The sequence below is a fragment of the Aphelocoma coerulescens genome, chromosome 3 (assembly GCF_041296385.1).
Source record: "Aphelocoma coerulescens isolate FSJ_1873_10779 chromosome 3, UR_Acoe_1.0, whole genome shotgun sequence".
NCBI classification, from domain to species: Eukaryota; Metazoa; Chordata; class Aves; order Passeriformes; family Corvidae; genus Aphelocoma; species Aphelocoma coerulescens.
In genome coordinates, this window is record NC_091016.1 from 99,629,793 (window position 1) to 99,647,950 (window position 18,158).

An 18,158-nucleotide genomic window follows, 5' to 3' on the forward strand; every position below is an offset into this window, starting at 1 on the left:
GATTGTGCGACCAAACATCTTCAACTTGGCGGAAAACTTTCATTTCGGCTAGAAACACAGCTTCTCATGATGCTTTCATTGTGGTTGTAATTTTTATTCTAAGAGAAATTGAGAGTTCATACATCTTATTTCCATCCTAATCACCAAGTCCTGCTCTCCCTCAGCTGATACACACTGATTTCACTGTCAAGTCTCTAGCTACTGATCTACTTTTCACCCACCCTAACCCACTTCTAAAGTCTTCCACTCCTTCCTCTGTTAATAAGTTAGTATTTAGGTATCTATTCCTACATATTTCACAGCTATAATTCACTCTTGACAGTATCCCAACCATTTTTCTACCAGTTTTTCAATCAATTTACCTATATAAACACTTCTGGTTCCTTGTGGGATTGAATTACAGCCATTGATCATAACCTTTGTCCAATCCTTCAGCACTTGAGGGATTTAAACAAATCTCAGCAAATAAATGTGTTAAGGGGTGAAAGTTTTTTTTTTCCTTTCTGTCAACTAGATACCACAGGTAGAAGTTTTGATGTTGAGGTAATACCATTACCAAGAGTACAAGCATGAAAAAAAGTGAGGACTTCAAATGGATATGGATTTTAGAATATGCTATATATGCTTTAAAAAAAACAGTAACAACTGAAGTATCATGATGTGAAATACACCCAAAAGAACCACTCAAATACTGAGACCTTGAATACATCTTTCCAGCTGTTTTTCTGATATGTACTTGGGGAAAACAAGGAAAGCACCTGTAATTGTTTGCGATCAGTAAGCTTACCTGAAAGCTCACACACACCACAAACTCCTGGGGAGGGAGCTGGGGAAGGGGTGAGAATCAAAGCAAAAAAAAAAACCCCAAACACCTCATGGGTTGAGATAAGAACAGTTTAGTAACTGAAACAAAGTTTTTTTTAAAATTATTATTATTATTATTATTATTATTATTATTATTATTATTATTATTATTATTATTATTATTATTATTGGAATGAAAACGACAGAGAGGAATAACGCCCAAGAGAAAGAAGTGATGCAACTGCTCACCCCACACTGACTGGTGCTCAGCCTGTCCCTGAGCAGCAATTGGTGATTCTCAACCAACTCCCCTCAGTTTATACACTGACCATGACATTCTGCAGTATGGAATATCCCTTTGGCCAGTTTGGGTCAGCTGTCCTGGCTGTGCTCCCTCCCTGGCTTCTTGTGTACCTGGTCACTGGCAGAGCATGGAACATTGAAAAGTCCTTGATTTAGAGTACACCCTGCTCAGCAACAATTAAAACATCAGTGTGTTATCAACACTGTTCTCATACTGAGTCCAAAACACAGCACTCTAACAGCTGTAGGAAGAAAATTGACTCTATTCCAGCGAAAACTTGGATAAATTACATGGGCTAAAGACTGTCTGAGATGTTCACCGTTTTCAGGGGAATCTCTCAGTCACCTCCATTTGCTCTGCTTTGGCTCACGCTGCCAACCAGTCTGAGTGTGTGCAAACTGGGTCCCTTCTGGAAGAAATTCACACAAAAGGCACATTCTGCACATTCCTCTACCTGCTAATGACCACCCCAGCCATAGCATAAGACAAAAACTAGTCCAAAGTAAACCTCCCAAAACATGCAGAGAAGGAACACAGCATGCTCAGCATCAGGCGTGTGGCTGCATGGATCGGCTCCTATGGTGCTGTGACGGTGGTGGCTGCTCCTGCCATTCCCCTTGCCAGGGCACCACTCCTCACCTCAGCAGAGCACTTTTAGTCACACTCAATTGGGGAGCTCCTCACCCTTCCTTCTGCTGAACACCCGACAGTGACGCTCTCTTCATCATTAGATCTTGAAAGGCTTTGAAGTCAGAGACTGTTTCACTGTCTTTGATGCTAGCACTTCACAAGCTTTGGACCAGCATTCCTTTTGAACCATCCATGTCCAAGCTGAACTGTGGTACATTTGAGATCAGATGTTGGGTGGAAAGAAAACTGCTTCCTATATCAGTATGATTGCTGCACAGGGCTATGTTCTGGCACAGTGCAACCCCTCAGAAATGCAACCAAATATTATCTCAGTATCTCCTTTACTGACACAGAATACTGAAGTGTCTTCTGCTGCAAAATTTCAAGCTGTAGGTGTGCATCTCCTGTTTTTATTCAAGTAGCAAAATATAATAATTTACTTTAAAGATCCACTTAGAAGAGTTGAGACTTGCAAAGAGATCCATCTGCAATGTGCAGAAACACATTTTCTTTTCCACTTGTAAAATAGGAAGTTTCTGGGGCTTTGGTTTATTTGGCAATTGGGTTTGTTGCTATTTTTTACTATTTCATAATACTATCAGGGTCCCTTTTGTTTTCAGAATCCTTCTAAGTATAACTTTAATAGCACTACTACAAGGCAGGAAATGTTTTCAAATGAACTATTTACATATTCCTAGTGATTCTGCCTTTCTGATCTCAAAGAGCTCCATAATCATGAAACAAGTGATTCTTACTGAATTTACAAAGCGGTAAGAGCTTAAAGCTCCTTGGTGTCCAACAGCTCAAAAGCAGGATTCTCTTTTGGATTTTTCCATATTATCAATTCCAAAATATTCAGCTTTTAAAGGAAATTCAAAATGGTCAAAATGTGTGAAATACAGTAAATTGCCATTTTCTTCAAATAGCAACAAAAGCATTAATTTCAATCCTTTGCTAGTTACTTGCAACTGTATGCTATAATCTGTACATTTTTCTACTATAGTTGTCCTGACTAAAAAAAGGAAAGAAAATACTGTTTAAAGCAATTTGTAGTACTATTAATCAAGTAATGTAAACAGACAGTACTGAAGTAAGGCAATAAAGCCCAAAGGCTTTGCCCCATACCCTTATGTTTCTTGCACTTCAGTTTAAGATTTTTCATTCAGAGGATTTGTGTGGTTATATTCTCTTCATTGTAACAAAGACTTATTTTTTTAAAAAATTTATGCTTGAATTTCTAAAAATAAGTTTATTCTAATGTGGCAGTCCATTATAGAATGTGTGTGCAAGCAACCTATTCCCAACATAGATTTCAAAGCTGAAGCAAAGCTCAGAAAGGAAGAGCTGGAAGTTTAATGTCGACGTGAGCAGGATCAGGGCTGAACCAGAAATTACATTTTCTTTTCGCTGGGAAACACCACCTGCACCCACCGCCCTGATGACTTCATTCTTCTCCCAAATGTTTCACTTGGGAACATAAATCTCATTGCAGGTCTGAAAGAGTTTCACTTCTATTGAAAGAATCCATGATGTCCACTGAGGCACCTCAAACTCAGGTATTCAGTAACACAAAATCAGAGGACAGTTACCACTTCCAAAAACACTTCAAAACCCTGAAGTTTTTAACTATCTACTACAACCCATGGACTTCCACACATCAGGTGGGGTGGTGCCAAGAGCTTAACCAGCAGGAGAAACCAAGCCCTTGGCTGTTTGTTACTCCTTGTTCCTTGGGCTCAGGACAACCACTCTGGCAGGACCCAGGTACAGAGCCTTTGCCCAGGGTGATCTCCACAACTCCTTGAATATAGGATATGCAAAGGTATCAAAGGTTTGGTAGTTCACATGAAAAGTCCCTAGATAAACTAAGGAATACTTCAAGGAAGATAAAAGGAACAGTGAACCTGGTGAATCCTCTTCTAACAAGAAATGACCTGTTATTTTTAAAGCCTGCTGTTTCACTACCACTGTGCAAGTTTTGCCCCTTTAAAAATCCATTCTACATATAAGAAACCAAAGATTTACAGTTAGTCTAAACTCTTAATCAAAGAGTCTTTAGTCCAGTCACACTCTTAATAGTCTAAATCATCCAATTACTGTAGAGAAAATAAAACCTCTAACAACCTCTAACACAATACGAACATTTAACATAATATTATTAGCTACTCACACACTTTCTTGTGTCTATCCCTTGGGTCTTTCTTGTGTCTACCCCTTTCTCTAGTGCTGCATGCACCTTTCCATGGCCCCTGGGGGTCCTGAGACCGACATCACATAGTCAGGGTCCCACATTGCTCATGAGGAGTTGCAGGATGCTGATGGTGGGGACCTTCCTTCTCTCTAGAACCCACCTTGTGTAATATAACACATTTCCAAAAACATTGTACTTGCTGGTCTTTCTTCGTTGTCTGGCAATTCCACATTACAGCCAAATAATTATTTATATATAGTGTTGTATATTTGTTCTTTCTTCTCTTACCCCTAGAAACTTGTTTTGCACAACACCTTAGGTTGTACTTTTTTAAGGATCCAAGGGCACTTGGATGATTTGTTTATACCCATGGAGACTCTGGCACCTAAAATCATAGGTGAACTCATTCTATACAAAATAACTACTTATTACTTCCTAGCCATTAGCCACAGAAATATCTCAGAATCATATAAACATAGGCAGCACAGCACGCAACTGTACAAAGCTAGGCTGTCATTTGAGAGACAAAGTTACAGCTACAACAAAGCTTCAGGTGGGGCAAGGCAAGCTCAGAAAAATGGAGACCAATGAGTCTTCATGCCAAGGCCTCACAGAGTTGGTACAAGTCCCTGGCAATGACAGTACTGTGTTTATGTGGTTACAGGCTGCACTGGTAGGACGGTCAGTCTCCAGGAAGGGCATAATGTTGTCTTGGAACTCCTTAAGCACGAGGTAAAATAAACTGAGGCCTTTTAAATCCTCGTGAGGGTACTCAAACAGCATGGTAGAAAATACCAGCTCTGCTTGGAGCTCCCACCCACTGCATGATGGTTGCTGCTGGACTGAAAGCAGTTTGTGTGTTGGGTGACCTGGGCTTTGGGGGAATGGGTGGAAGTTAGGTGACCCAAAGCTTCATTCAGATGGCTGTTTAACTTAGCAGGACACAGGAGGCTCCAGCCACACTCAGACACTGAGGAAAATTTAAAAGGAATATATGAGTCAGTTGGTAGAATATCTTTTTTATTACTTTCTTACATACAGGTGTCTAAACTCTGATTATGTTCTCTTCCAAGCATCAAAGACAGCTCTCTAAATTTAGTGTCAAGGTACAAATTAAGAAGCTGATTTCCCTCAGCTCCTCCTATAGAAGAGACAGACTCCTCCAGAGGGTAATTTTGATCATAAGAACTCCTACTTAATTAGCATCCCAATATAGCTAAAAAGAAAATACAAAAAATCTTGCTTTGCAATTTTTTTATTAAGATGATACATAGAAAAGTGACCCAAAAGGAGATAAAAATATTTGAACATTTTGAAGAAAACCAAAAAAGGTAAGTCAGACAAAAATTACCTAATAATTGGGAAGTTTCATTTCCCATCCTTAAACACACCATATAAAACAGCTTCCTAAAGCAGTAAGAATAAATACTGGATGCAATTACAGCTTTTATATTGGTCTTTCTTTATTTCAGCCTACTCAAAGCACTAAATGCTTCTGTATTCCAGGTGAAGTGCATATTCCTCAGTATAGGGACAAATCCAGCTGAAGAAGAGAAAGAATGAAAGAAAGACAAAATAACACAAATAACACACAAGTAATACAGCTGCTTAGTCTTCAGTAAAGTATGCTTCCAGTCCTTCCAGTTCTGTATCAGCTGTTGCATTTGAAGAGGTGGGAGTAGAACTTGAATTTATGCTTTCCTGACTATTATTTTTCTGTTGAAAGTTTCCTGAGTTATTTAATTCCTTCTTCAGTTCTCTACCACCACTCAATAGCTTCTGACTCTCTGTAAAGTACTGATTAGGATGATTCAAAGAAAACCCAATGTCATCAACCTGCACAGAAAAGGAAAGGAACACCAAGTTATTACATTTCTTTCTAAAAATAACCTCTTTCATATTCAATAACAAATTAATCAACAATTTATAAGTTCCAATTTTGTTGAAGAAAAAAAGCATCAGTTTGTATATACTATCTCAGTAAATGTTAGCATGACACAGATCTAGTTTCATCAGGATTTTTCTTCCTTCATTGTAGAAATAAAATAACTTTGGCTTATTCAAACATTATTTCACACTGTCTTTACTACAGTAAAGAAAAATAACACCCCAAAACATCTAAAAACACGTAAGTAAAATGTCATCTCTTTAGAGATGCAGGACTATTGAACCTACACCTTAAAAGGGACTTTCCCCCCAAAAGAGGGAGTGAGACAGGTCTAGAGTGAAAATGAAAGTGGAAAATACTACTAGGAGTTGTAGCAACTGCACAGTACAAATTTAGACCTTAAGTATCAGTGTGAAACTGCAAATGGAAACAGGGAGCTTCACTTCTTTCCCTGGTTTCCCCAGTAGGCACAAATGCAATATTTACAACGGAGTGGCCAAGACAGAAGCCCCACAGATCAAGCTTATCTTTGCTCCATCAGTGCCACCATCAGCATCCTGACTCTAGATGCAGAACCAGTACCACAGAACATTTAGTCTTCAGTGGAAAAGAATACTAGCATAAGGTGCAACATATTCGTATTACTACTTTTTACTTAGCAGGTGCATTCTTTCAGCTTTGCAATTATTTGATAAATGAACATTCAATTAATACTCATCAAATATTTCAGATCGACAAAGCTTTCAGCTTTAAAAGGAAGCTATTCTGACGTATTCACCACAAACCACAGTTATAACCTTTGTATGTCTTTTGGGAGGCTCAGAAGTTAGAAACGCTTACTTTAAAAGGTGCTTTCACCTCCTATTCAAGGCAACCTGCACCTTTCATCTGCCTGTCACTTCATGTGGATTCCAGGAACATTTTAAGAAAAATACTGCTCTTAAAATACATTGGAAGACTTACCAGACATGGGGTACAACAAACCATGAAAGACTAAGAGTCATATACCAGTAAATTTCTGCTCCCACTATATTCCTTTTTCCCTGGAAGGGAGGGGCCAATTCAGGCATAAAATAAGCAACTCTCCACACACACAGAGTCTCCTGAGGACATACTGTGGCTAATTTAATATGCCAAACCCCATCAATTTAAATTTCAGATGCTTGTGAATAATCATAAAGCAGAGGATCAATGTGTGCTCTAAATGGAACCCTGATTAAATGCATTACCACTGCCTAGCTTAGCTCCATTAGAAAATGGCGACATGGATAACAAAATCTAACTCAGACACAAATTAGCAACTGTAGTCAGTGACCTTGCTTGAAAAATCTTAAAAGTAAGTAACAGTCCTAGCACTCTAATTTGGTACTCCAAGGCATAAAGAAAAAAACCAAAAAACCTAACCCAAAGTCATCACTGAATTTCATTTTAGTCTTATCTGGATGAGTTTCATCCAGCCAGCTTTCATCCATGCTCCAATTTTCATTACATGGAAACTAAATTACTTCTTCACATGAAAAAGACTTAAAAAGAAGTGATATAGTGAAAAACTGGCTTTCCTAGTAGAAACTCTTAATTAGCTCTGGGTTTTTTAACCTTAAAATCTCAGTTCTCTTCAGACCAATTTAAGAGTCACTTTGTAACTCTTAATTTTATTCTAAACTCTTCTCTCCCCAACAGACTGGAATAAGCTGTAGAAGCAGCTCATTGTATGAATGGAGCCTACAACCATGTTTTCAGAGGTGATTGATGGTATTTGTGGGTTTTAATTTGTTGGTTCTTAAAAGCTATTTACGGCTTGTTAGTTAAAACTGTTGTATGACTCCATGTATCATTTTTCCTTTTCAAACTTAAATGCTACTAAAATAAAACTCTACCAGATGAAGCTTAGACAACTCCTAATTAAAAGAATTCCATCCCTTCAAACCATCACCTTTTTGTGAGAGCCTAAAAAGAGAAAGGGGAAGATTTGTTCATTATCTTCATTTGTGATATAGTGATATAAAAAGAATTCTGTTCTCTGTAATTTTCAACAGGGTTCAGTGAGCATTTCTCTGAATAAAAAATATTCTGCTGTGGCTGGGAATTCTCAAAAAATTTGAACACAAAAGTGGAAGTTTTTTCTGCATTAGACTGATCATACTACTTTACCTAAGTTTTACAATGTTTTTAAGTAATATAGATCAAAGCACATTAATTTTAAAAGCCTCATCATTAACTTAGCAGTACGTTAGCTGAGACTTACTACCAGAAATAGAGAAAGTAGATTTCTCTAACAGCTTTGCCAATTCACACCTGTAAATCTATCTGGAATCCACCATACCCAAAGAAAAATGTATTTTCTGTGCAGTCAAAGCTTAAGCTTTTAAAATGCAAAAGCTTTAAAACTTTAATCATTTAACCAAGCAAAAAGACCTGCCACTTCAGACACAACTGTATAATCCATCTAAGTAGGTGATACTAACATACTAACACAAGACTTTTTTTGGATTCAGCACATTTTGCACACACTGGTTCTCATACAAACTCCAGTTTAGTATTCCTGCTATAGGAAATATTGTTTTGAAAATCCTGAAATAATAATTTTGCAGCTATAACATCTTGGGGTTTTAACCAAGAACTTTTAAAATGACAGCTGATAACGCTACAGCTGGTATTACAGAAAAACCACGTGGAGCAATCATGGTGCTACAGCTTTCCTTTCTCAGACTTACTGAAGAGTTAACAAATTGCCTACATGTTTATTAGTTCCTGCCTGTAGACAATGCACTGGACCACACAAATGATGTCTGCTTTTGTTCTGTGGTTGTGAAACAGTGAAACCAAAGTTCAGGAGAGCTGAAGCATTGAAGTTAATAAGCCCAGGTTACACAGAGCATCAGCTTTTTGTTAGCCCGTGCTGTTTGAACCACTAGCACTGAAGTGCAAGGACACAACCCCCATCACCCACCCCCCAAAAAATATATCTAAACATTTTCACTCTAGTCCAGCTGCATGTATTAGCATAGTTTTAGTGCCAAGCACTAGGCTACTGAAGCTGACCCTGTGAACTCAGAGAAATAAAATAAGTCTCTGTTACAAAGTCATTCATAGTCAATCTAACCCACATACACACCATAACTTGCAGGCAACACCAGCAGCTCTTCCCAACATATATCAAACACTTTCTTGGTAAAATTTTTACATAGTTTAAGTTAAAATTCTCCATGTGAGCAAGTCCATTATTTCCATGAAAATTTTACATAAGATCGTGCCCCTGCTCAAAGAAACAATCAGTGTTATGCTAATTGATTCTTCTGAAATTTCCTTCACTGAAAAACTCTGCTAGTGATATACAGGAAAGCAAAGATTTGATTGAAAACAAAGGTCACCAGCTTCAAGACACATCTTTTACCACCCCACAGAAAAACATTAAAAATTAATAAAGCATATCATTGTAGAATAGAAAAATCAGTCCAAGCAGGCTGATAAGTTGAGCAGCTAAATTCTGTAAAAAAAATTCCCATCATAAGCATGTGCCATTCAAACTACAGTCAGTGTCTGTGTATTCTGCTTTCTCTCACTGAGATAATATCAAGAGCAAAGCAGAAAGATGATTCTGAGTGCAAGCAGCAAAGACAGATATTTATATTACCACAAAACTGATAAAAAATAATGCTTTTCTGGAATTTCCTATAGAAGAATGGAAAGACAGCTTTCCTAAAATGCACAGCACTGATTTATCTTTTGATGAATGTTGACCTTGGGGTCTATAGTCATCCTGAGTAAATATTATTTCTACTGACATGAGCTTACACAGGGCGAGTGTTACCTAGATGTAAAATTGTACATTATTTTTAATAAATAATGTTCTCCTATTTTCTAAGACTGTTAGACAAAGTGTTCCTCTCAAAATACAGCTGCCAAAACAACACTGGACACAGGCTCAGGGTACGCCTTTGCTATACATTCATACATTTGACTGCTGAAAATACGTGAAGACAACCAGTTCCACTTAGTTCAACTGTGAAAACTGCTAAGAACAAAAGGACCACAAGAACAGTGGTCACTGCCTCTGGGGTGGGTCATCTAATCCTCATCCATATCCTTCGTAAGGCTGTCCCATAGTCTGCTGTTTGAAAGGGATGTTTACATTTTTTGGTTTGTGAAGAGAACAAAGCTCTAAGAACAGCTATGCTTCACTGGGTTGGGTTTTTTCTTACAACAAGGAATCTTGAACCGGTGCAAAAGCTGGTTCTTTAAATCAAGAAATCACACAGGAGATGGAGTGTGGCCATTCGTTATCTTAAAATCTTTTGGAGAAAATAGTAAGATAACTTTGCTTACAATTAAGCAAATGGAAAAGCTCTGAGAATGTTCATTTTGATTTAAAAAAATAATTCCACGTGACTGCAAATGTGAAAAAATACCAAGTAAAAATTAACAATAAGAACCATGCAAATGCTAGGAGATTAAATTAAGAGGTTTTAGATCCTGTTTATTTTTTAAGGTGTATCTAAACACATCAAACTTGCACAATGCGTTAAAGCCTACAAATCTGATTAAAAGCAGGATATTGAAAAAGCTAAATGACTTGAAATAGGTAAGATTCCGCAATATTGACCTTTTCAGGAAGATAGCATAACATTTTACATCTTGTAATGTTGAGGGTATTAATAAAATCAATATATAAATGCAGAAAATGGCAAAAGAATATTTCAAATTGCTGAAAAGAAAACTAACAAGGCAAAACAGCTAATGCTGGATGTGCAAACAGAAAACAGTCTCTGGGCTTCACTCCTGAGTTCCAAAGCCTTCTGCAAAGACAAAGTTGGTGATAACAGCTGAACAAAGAATAGTAGCTACTCACATCATGCGTGAACTCGAAGTACTTCTGACAGGCCAGCTGGTAATGCATGCCCTTCACCAGCTCCAGGATCTACACGGAGGGAGAGGAACATGACAGTCACAAGTAGCACACATACATCTTATTGATACTTTCAACAACAAGGAATTCCACAACAGCCTTGTACAACAGCTCATGGACATGTGCAGCACATGACATCGGTGAATCCTTCTAATAGCTGACAACATTTTAAAATGCCCTGGCTACATTAAAAACAAGATGAAACCACAAGAAGTTACGCCTGACCCTTAAAATGTAATTTCAATACTCTTAACTTCAAGAGTAAGTTGAATCTATATTTTGGTAATATAATTGTGACAGTTATTGTCAAACTATCATATTGCAACATCTCTTCCATAATTGCAGACATAAGTCTAGTAATTCAAGTGGTTGAAGCATGAAGCAATCAAGGACACGATTTGTGTTTTTATTTTCCACATTACCAGTTCATGCAGATGCACAGTAAAAGACTACTGTGCTCCCATCAAGAAAATTTAATGCAAATCCTTTAGACAAGTATCTGTGAGAGGGGAATGCTTTTACCTTCAATCAGATTTGCCCTTTTTGAAATGAAGCTATTTCTAGTCAAGCTCAGCAGAATATGTGAGTGAATAGGCTGTTTTGAACACGTATTAGGAAAATCATGCCATCTTTTGTAAATACAATTTGCTTTCCAATTCTACTTCAGGTAATCTCTTCTGTGCTGCATAAAGTCCCATTCTTATCACCAGAATGCAATGCTGGTTGAAATATTTTAAAGTTTCATTACCTCCTCCCTCCTTTATATAATCAAAATGTATGCTCTCTCTGCTCATCAAACAGAGAAAATTGCTGGAATTAAGAGACAGCCTCAGTGGAAGGAAAAATAGTTTTCAAGAAATGTTAATTTCAAGCCATTTCCCAAGGTTGACCTTTGCGTCAAACACAGCAATATACAGCTTAAATCCCTGCTGTACTCATTATCGGATGCTGCCATGTATTTATTGACAGATATATAAATAAATTACATTTGCTGAATGGATAAAAACAGCAACACACTGCCAGGAAAGTACTTAGTCTCATTATTTCTCTGTAATAGCCCAACTGATTACATTTCTATCCCTCTTGCCACCTCCTGTTAAACATTCTGTAAAAGAGAAAGGCCAAGGCCAACTAGGCAATGGAGTCTGAAATCTGGCACTATCTGTGTACATACATATATTTCTGTTTTTTTTCTCCTCTCCCCTTGAAATTGACTGAACAAATTAGTAGTTAAGGATTGAAAAAACTCATCTATTCTAAACACTTCCATTTCATATTGCCTTACACTTTCTTGTTTGTTCCATACAATGCCATGCAAAAGAGGTATCTTTATTTTGAAGAAAATGCTAACCATGTTATATGTGTATACTTTCTTAAAAAGTATTTTTCACCTAATATCGAGTAATTATCAGAAGACCTATTCATCTGTTGGTTAGTTAAAAGAAACATTCATAATATTCTGTAGCCTTCAGACCTAACGTGAATTTTCCAGTTGAAGTAAGTCAGCTAATTCAATCTAGTTCATAAATACTTATGGTTTTCTCAAAATTCTTCTTTGTTTAATCAAGATTACAAGTAATAAAATTATATAAATAAAAAGTTTTCTAAATTTAGGTGTAAATACATTCTAAATCTCAGAACCTTAAGTGAGCAAACAAACTCAGGCATGCACAAATTCTTAGTATAAACCCCAAAAGATTAAAAGCACCAAGGCTCTCTTATAACTTCAGGAAACTGTTTGAAACAGATGATCAGTTAATAGTCTAGGAGACATTCCACAGCTTGTCTAACTTTTGAATTGCAGACCACAGTTACAGATGCTTTTTGTATCAATGATGCCATTGTTCAACTACTCTGAAAAGCAGAAAAGACAAGGATTACCAAAGCTAGCTTTTAATTAACTAATTCACAACAACTGAGAGGATGAGAGATCGAGCTGCTGCTATCTTCTCTGACAGTTCAGACGGAAAATGTTAACTTCAAGTGGCAGATACCAGATGAGGGATTGCTGACTGACAGTGCACAGATGATGACAGAATAAAGGGGCACTTACAAATAAATTCCAGTTCTGAGCAAACTTTTGGAAATCAAGCTCATCCTTGGCAAAAACTTTACCCACCTTTAAGGTGGAGACGAGGACTTCATTGAGTCGATGCTGCTGACATACGAAAGCTACAAGGGTCATGTTATCAGAGCTGGCCTCTAATTCTTAAAAGAGCAACCATGTTATTTCACAACATCTCAGTCTTCATTGCCCAGCTGCAGTCGTTTCACCACGGAACTACTGCCCCACTCCCTTGAAAATCCCTATCAGATCTCTTACAGGCTACTATTAAGTCACCACACAGATTTTTCTGCTGTTCTGCTATGAAGACATATCTTGGAGAACTGCTGTGAGAGGAACCTATATCAGCATTCTCCAGTGAACTTTGGTAACTGGATGTTCATGCTACTTCTCTTCCTGACATTGACAGTGCTCCAGAGACCAGATGCTCACCAGAACATTCCAGAGAGCTTCATCCAGTTTGTAAAATTTATCAATGTACGTGATTATACTGGTAGCCATCATTTCTCTCCTGCTCCTTTACACCATGTGACCTCCCCAGCTTCGAATGGTTGGCCAATTTCAGCTAAATTTGACAAGTAGAGATGAAAAAGCTAAATGCTGATTAAAAGTTGTGGTTGGCTAGAAAAGCCAGACCAATATTTGTTGCTCATCCAGAAGAAAAGAAAAAAAAGCAGTTATAATTCAGCTCCTACTCATTCCGGGAGGCAGCCACAAGGCAGACAAAGAGTAAGCCTGATAGTACATCTGTAAGTTTAAACTGGCCACGTCATGGGGGACCAGGTTCACCTTCTGCATACATGAAAGGGAGGAGGAATAAGGGGCACATTTAACATATTTAAAGAAGAACAGCTTTAGTAGATGAACTTGCTTTATCAGGGAACAATTTGCTAAGAGAGGAAACAAAAAAGGTTAAACACTGCAAGAGAATGTAGCCCAGCTAGAAAGGAGTCCTCTGTGTGAGAGAAACTAACAATCCTCTATTAAAATAAAACAGATTTACCATCCATAATAAATATTACCTTTTCTACTACATTTGTGTCCATAAGGAAAGCAAACTTGCAGCTGTTTTTCCCTAGTATTTTCCAGAAACAAACCTCCACTCAAAGCTTAATTCCCAGCAGCAATCTTTTGCCTCTACATACATTAAGACATTTACACTGCATTGCTTTATTGTGTAAGTAAAGGTACATACTCAAGGACTTTTCCTGTTAGTCCTTATGTGCCTTTTTCTTCACTGCCATCTGCAACTTGCTTTTCTGATGTTGCTCTACTGACTGCTAATGAGGCTGAGATGATGTTTGGCAGCTGTATGCAGCCACCTGCTTTTATAGATCCTCAGCACTCCAAGTAAAGATGCTGCATAGCAGGATAGTTTGAGCTCTATAATTATCCACTGTTATTTTTAATTTACTCAAAGTCGGTTTGGGTTTGGGTTTTTCACATTGTGGAATTAACTTACCATGAAAATCTTTCTACTATAGACTCAGTTATGTACGCCTAATTTCTAACTTTCCCTGGAAAGTTTCTTTAGCTGCAAGGGAAAATATTTTTACAGCCAGCAACAATCTAAAACTTTTAAAATATTAGATCAACAGGGAGAGCGTGAGGATTTTTTTTCACTGGGGTGAGTTTTTTTGCAGGTTTGGCAGTTTTTTGTTCGGTGTTATGATGGGATTTTTTTTCACTAATAGAAACATATAGCCATATCAGAGGCCTAAGACAGACTGGCTTATTTATTTCCATCTCTGTGAATAATCTCCAACCCATCAAAACACTAAATCTGTTGAAGAAGTTCAGTGAGTGACTTATTCAAAACCTTTAATTTAACCCAGTTATAGGAAAAGATAAAGATTTTTAAATTAAGAGAAAAATTCTACTTGAAAGAACAAACCTTCTTCTGAAGTTATCTGCTGTTCACCTACATAAGCTTTTACTCCTAATAGAGAAGCAGAAAGAATTAGTCTAGGCTCTCTGTTTCTCCTGTTTGTAGAACCAGAAATTTTTACCACTTTTTGCTTTTGCTATTGTGATTGACATGATTTGGGAAAAAGGTAATTTCTCCAAGAAAACTTTCTGAAACAAATAATAGATACTTTGAAATAACTAACTCAAAGCCTATCATTTCTATCTCCCTATATATGAGATGTGCAGGCAATACATTCCAGGGCATTTAGTACAACACCACAACAGATGTATTTATCACAGAATCATAAAATGGTTTGAGCTGGCAGGGACCTTAAAGATCATCTAGTTCCAACCCACCTGCCATGAATGGAGACACCTTTCACTAGACCAGATAGTTCAATGTCCCATCCAACCTGGCCTTGAACACTTCCAGGGATGGGATATCTACAATTTCTCTGGACAACCTATTCCAGTGCCTCACCACCCTCACAGTAAAGAAATTCTTCCTTATATCTCATCTAAACCTCCTCTGTTTCAGTTTGAAGTCATTCCCCCTTGTCCTGTCACTACATGCACTTGTTCAGTGTCTCATATATAAAACATATCTTAACATCTACTTTAATCTTTATATTCTTCAAATGGATTAGCTGTTATCAAACCTGATTTCATTACGATTTTACCTAATTAGCAGTATACCAGAGAGAGAAATGAAAACTTATATACTGTAAATTCAAATGCTATGCTTACACATTCACACATTAGATGCTCAGCTAATGCTTCTTTATCCAAGAACCATTTTTAAAACAAACCAAAAAAGCTACTATCACAAATAAAGATATAGACTAGCCTAAGGAAAATGTGAAATAAATACAAGTTAAATAATTCAGTTCTTGGAATAAACATCAGGATTAGATCTCTGCTTTAAGCACTATGATAACTAAGCAAGACCTTTAAGTCATATGCTGCATTACTTTGAGACAATTACTTCAGCAGATACAATCCCAGACAAGATACAGCCTCAGAAATCTAGACTGGAACAACAGGTTGGATCCAGATACTTCACAGCAAGCAGATTCACATATTCAAATGCTTTGATCACTTTTTTCATTACTACAAAATGAATGCAATGAAGCAGTCTAATGCTCAGACTGGCTACTGAAGTCACGTGAGGTCTGGCAGTATTTGCTCTGTACCAGCATCAGAAGGTCCAGCTTTCCCTTTCCACCCCTAGTCCTGTGAAAAGCCCTTAAGGATGGGGTTTGTTCTTACCACACACTGGTCAAATGCTTTATCTGTATTGGAAAAACTCAGAAACTCTTATGAACCTTAAAGGAAAGGGTGCATGTCAAGAGTATGGACGGCCTAGAAACAGAAGGCTGAGAACAACACTGTAAAACTGAGCATCTTGGGTAAAACCACAGCCTTAGGGCTGAACACTAGCCCACACTGTGGCTCATATAATAGCCATGAGGAACAAGCTTCAAAGACAAGGAAGCAGCTTGTTTATGGGCTTGAAGGGAAGACATGTGAGTACTCTAAACCAAAATATGAAAACCCCAGTGGGGGACCAATTCATAAGTGCACAGCTAAGTTCAAAATAGATGTTTCTATTATGCAAAAATTATGCATCATCCCGAAGATTTTGAAACAGAGCAAGGAACAAGCATAAGAGGTCCCGAGCCCCAGAAAAAACATACCATTTATTAAAATAGATAGGTGAAAGGTCAAGCTCTGAACCATTCATTAAAAACAGGTATCTACCAGTTTGTAAGGGAGCTCTTGTTGGACCTGGAGTTAATAGAAAGTCTAAGAGTAAAAGGGTATGGTTTGAGTGAATGTCAATCTTGAGACCAAGCTACTGGAAATGTAGTTACATGAAAGCACTGAAAGATTAGTAAACCATCCACCCCTAACATCTATTCACAGAGCTAAAGGTAAAAAAAACCATTTCTGATACTCAGCAACTGTCATCAGCATCAGAGAAAACTACTAAAAGCCACGGTCTGGACTGAAGGATCCTGAACTATGATTAGTCACACAAACATTACTGGACCATGCAAACAGAGCAACAAGGAGGGGCAGCAATAATGACAACCTGGAGACAGATGGGAACTAATTTTATTCCTCTTCTCCTACTGGCTATCTCAAAGACTGTCTGATTAATTTCTGAGAACCCAGGTACAGCCAACATTTTATTTTCTTTTTATTAGGTTTGCATGGAGGGTGTATTGTTTCATGGGTTTTTTGGTTTAACACTAGGAGTGGACACTGAAGAGCCCTGTATCCTAATCACACTTAAACCATGTCAAAGTAATGGACAGGACAACATCTTCCAGCAAAGAAGATGTTTATGGAGACAGTTTTTCTTAGTCACTTTTGATAAGAAAAGACTCCTAGTGAATCCAAATTCTACTTTGCAAAAGAAAAGCAAACAAAAAATCCTAAACACATACACAGAAATAAAATCACAATTCACATTAAATAAGGAACTACATTAAATATAAAGATACTGCCTTAGTGTGCAAATTCACTGAAGAAATAACCTCTACTAAATCCAACCCACACATACAGCAGGGCATCTAAGCCAGTAAATCCTCACCAATCTTTCCAATGATTAGCAGGATAAAAATCCCAGACCAGCATCAATTCTTGATGCATATATAAGGAAAAAGAAGCCAAAGGATAGTATCTCTAGGGCCTGTCAGATATATAGATGCTTACTGATATAAACCAGGAGAAAATAGGGGAAAAAAAAGAAAAAGGAAAAACATTCCGAGGAAAAAACATGGGTATTTCAAGAATTTGTCAAGAATTACTATAAGTGAACAATAAAGTCTTTAAAACTATTATCTTTTAATTTGTATCTTAATCCTTCCAAGGGAGAGTCCTTTAAGTGGAACTTTCACATTCCTTTCTAGCTAGCACAATAGTTTGTTGATGCCTGACAAGTAGTGGTGACATTCCATATGAACTAAAGACAACAACTTAAAGCAGGTTTTTCCTATGGATCTCAAGCAGGTTCCAGGCAGCTAATACACAGAACTCATTGGTCTCAGCTTAAATATCACCAGTACATCTTCCTTCAATGAAAATGATGACAACCTCTTACTGCCTTAAGCTCTTGCTAGAGCAAGCAGTGGGAGTCACAGTTCTTCAGGACACATCTCAAAGTACCAATTCCTACATTGTTTTTGCTATTTAAGATAGATTTTCAATTTAAGTTTCCGTTTTTTAAAAGCTGATAAAAATTTATGCTTAATTTCATTAGGTGTTTTATGTGCTTTTGTTGTTCAGAGGAAGTTAGCACAATAGATAATGAGGAATGTATGGGTTTTAGAAGTTTATTATAGAAAAGAATTACGTTTGTGTACTGACTACACAGCAGTCATCCACAAGTCACTGCATGAATAAAATAAATTCACTAAAACACTCACAGATTCATTTAAACTTCTTTTCTAATCA

The 18,158-nt window shown here is 37.3% G+C and overlaps 1 protein-coding gene across 1 annotated transcript in view; it reads right to left on the reverse strand.

Annotated features, from left to right (window-relative positions):
- Positions 1-4,949: 4,949 nt before the first annotated feature.
- The window catches only part of PRIM2 (DNA primase subunit 2), a 105,571-nt gene continuing 92,362 nt past the window's right edge, over positions 4,950-18,158 (reverse strand). Inside the window, exons 12-13 of the mRNA XM_069011381.1 lie at positions 10,667-10,735; positions 4,950-5,765 (exon numbers count right to left, since the gene is read on the reverse strand). Coding sequence (XP_068867482.1) covers positions 5,538-5,765; positions 10,667-10,735 — 297 coding nt within the window. The 3' untranslated portion in view covers positions 4,950-5,537. The remainder of the gene's footprint in view (positions 5,766-10,666; positions 10,736-18,158) is intronic.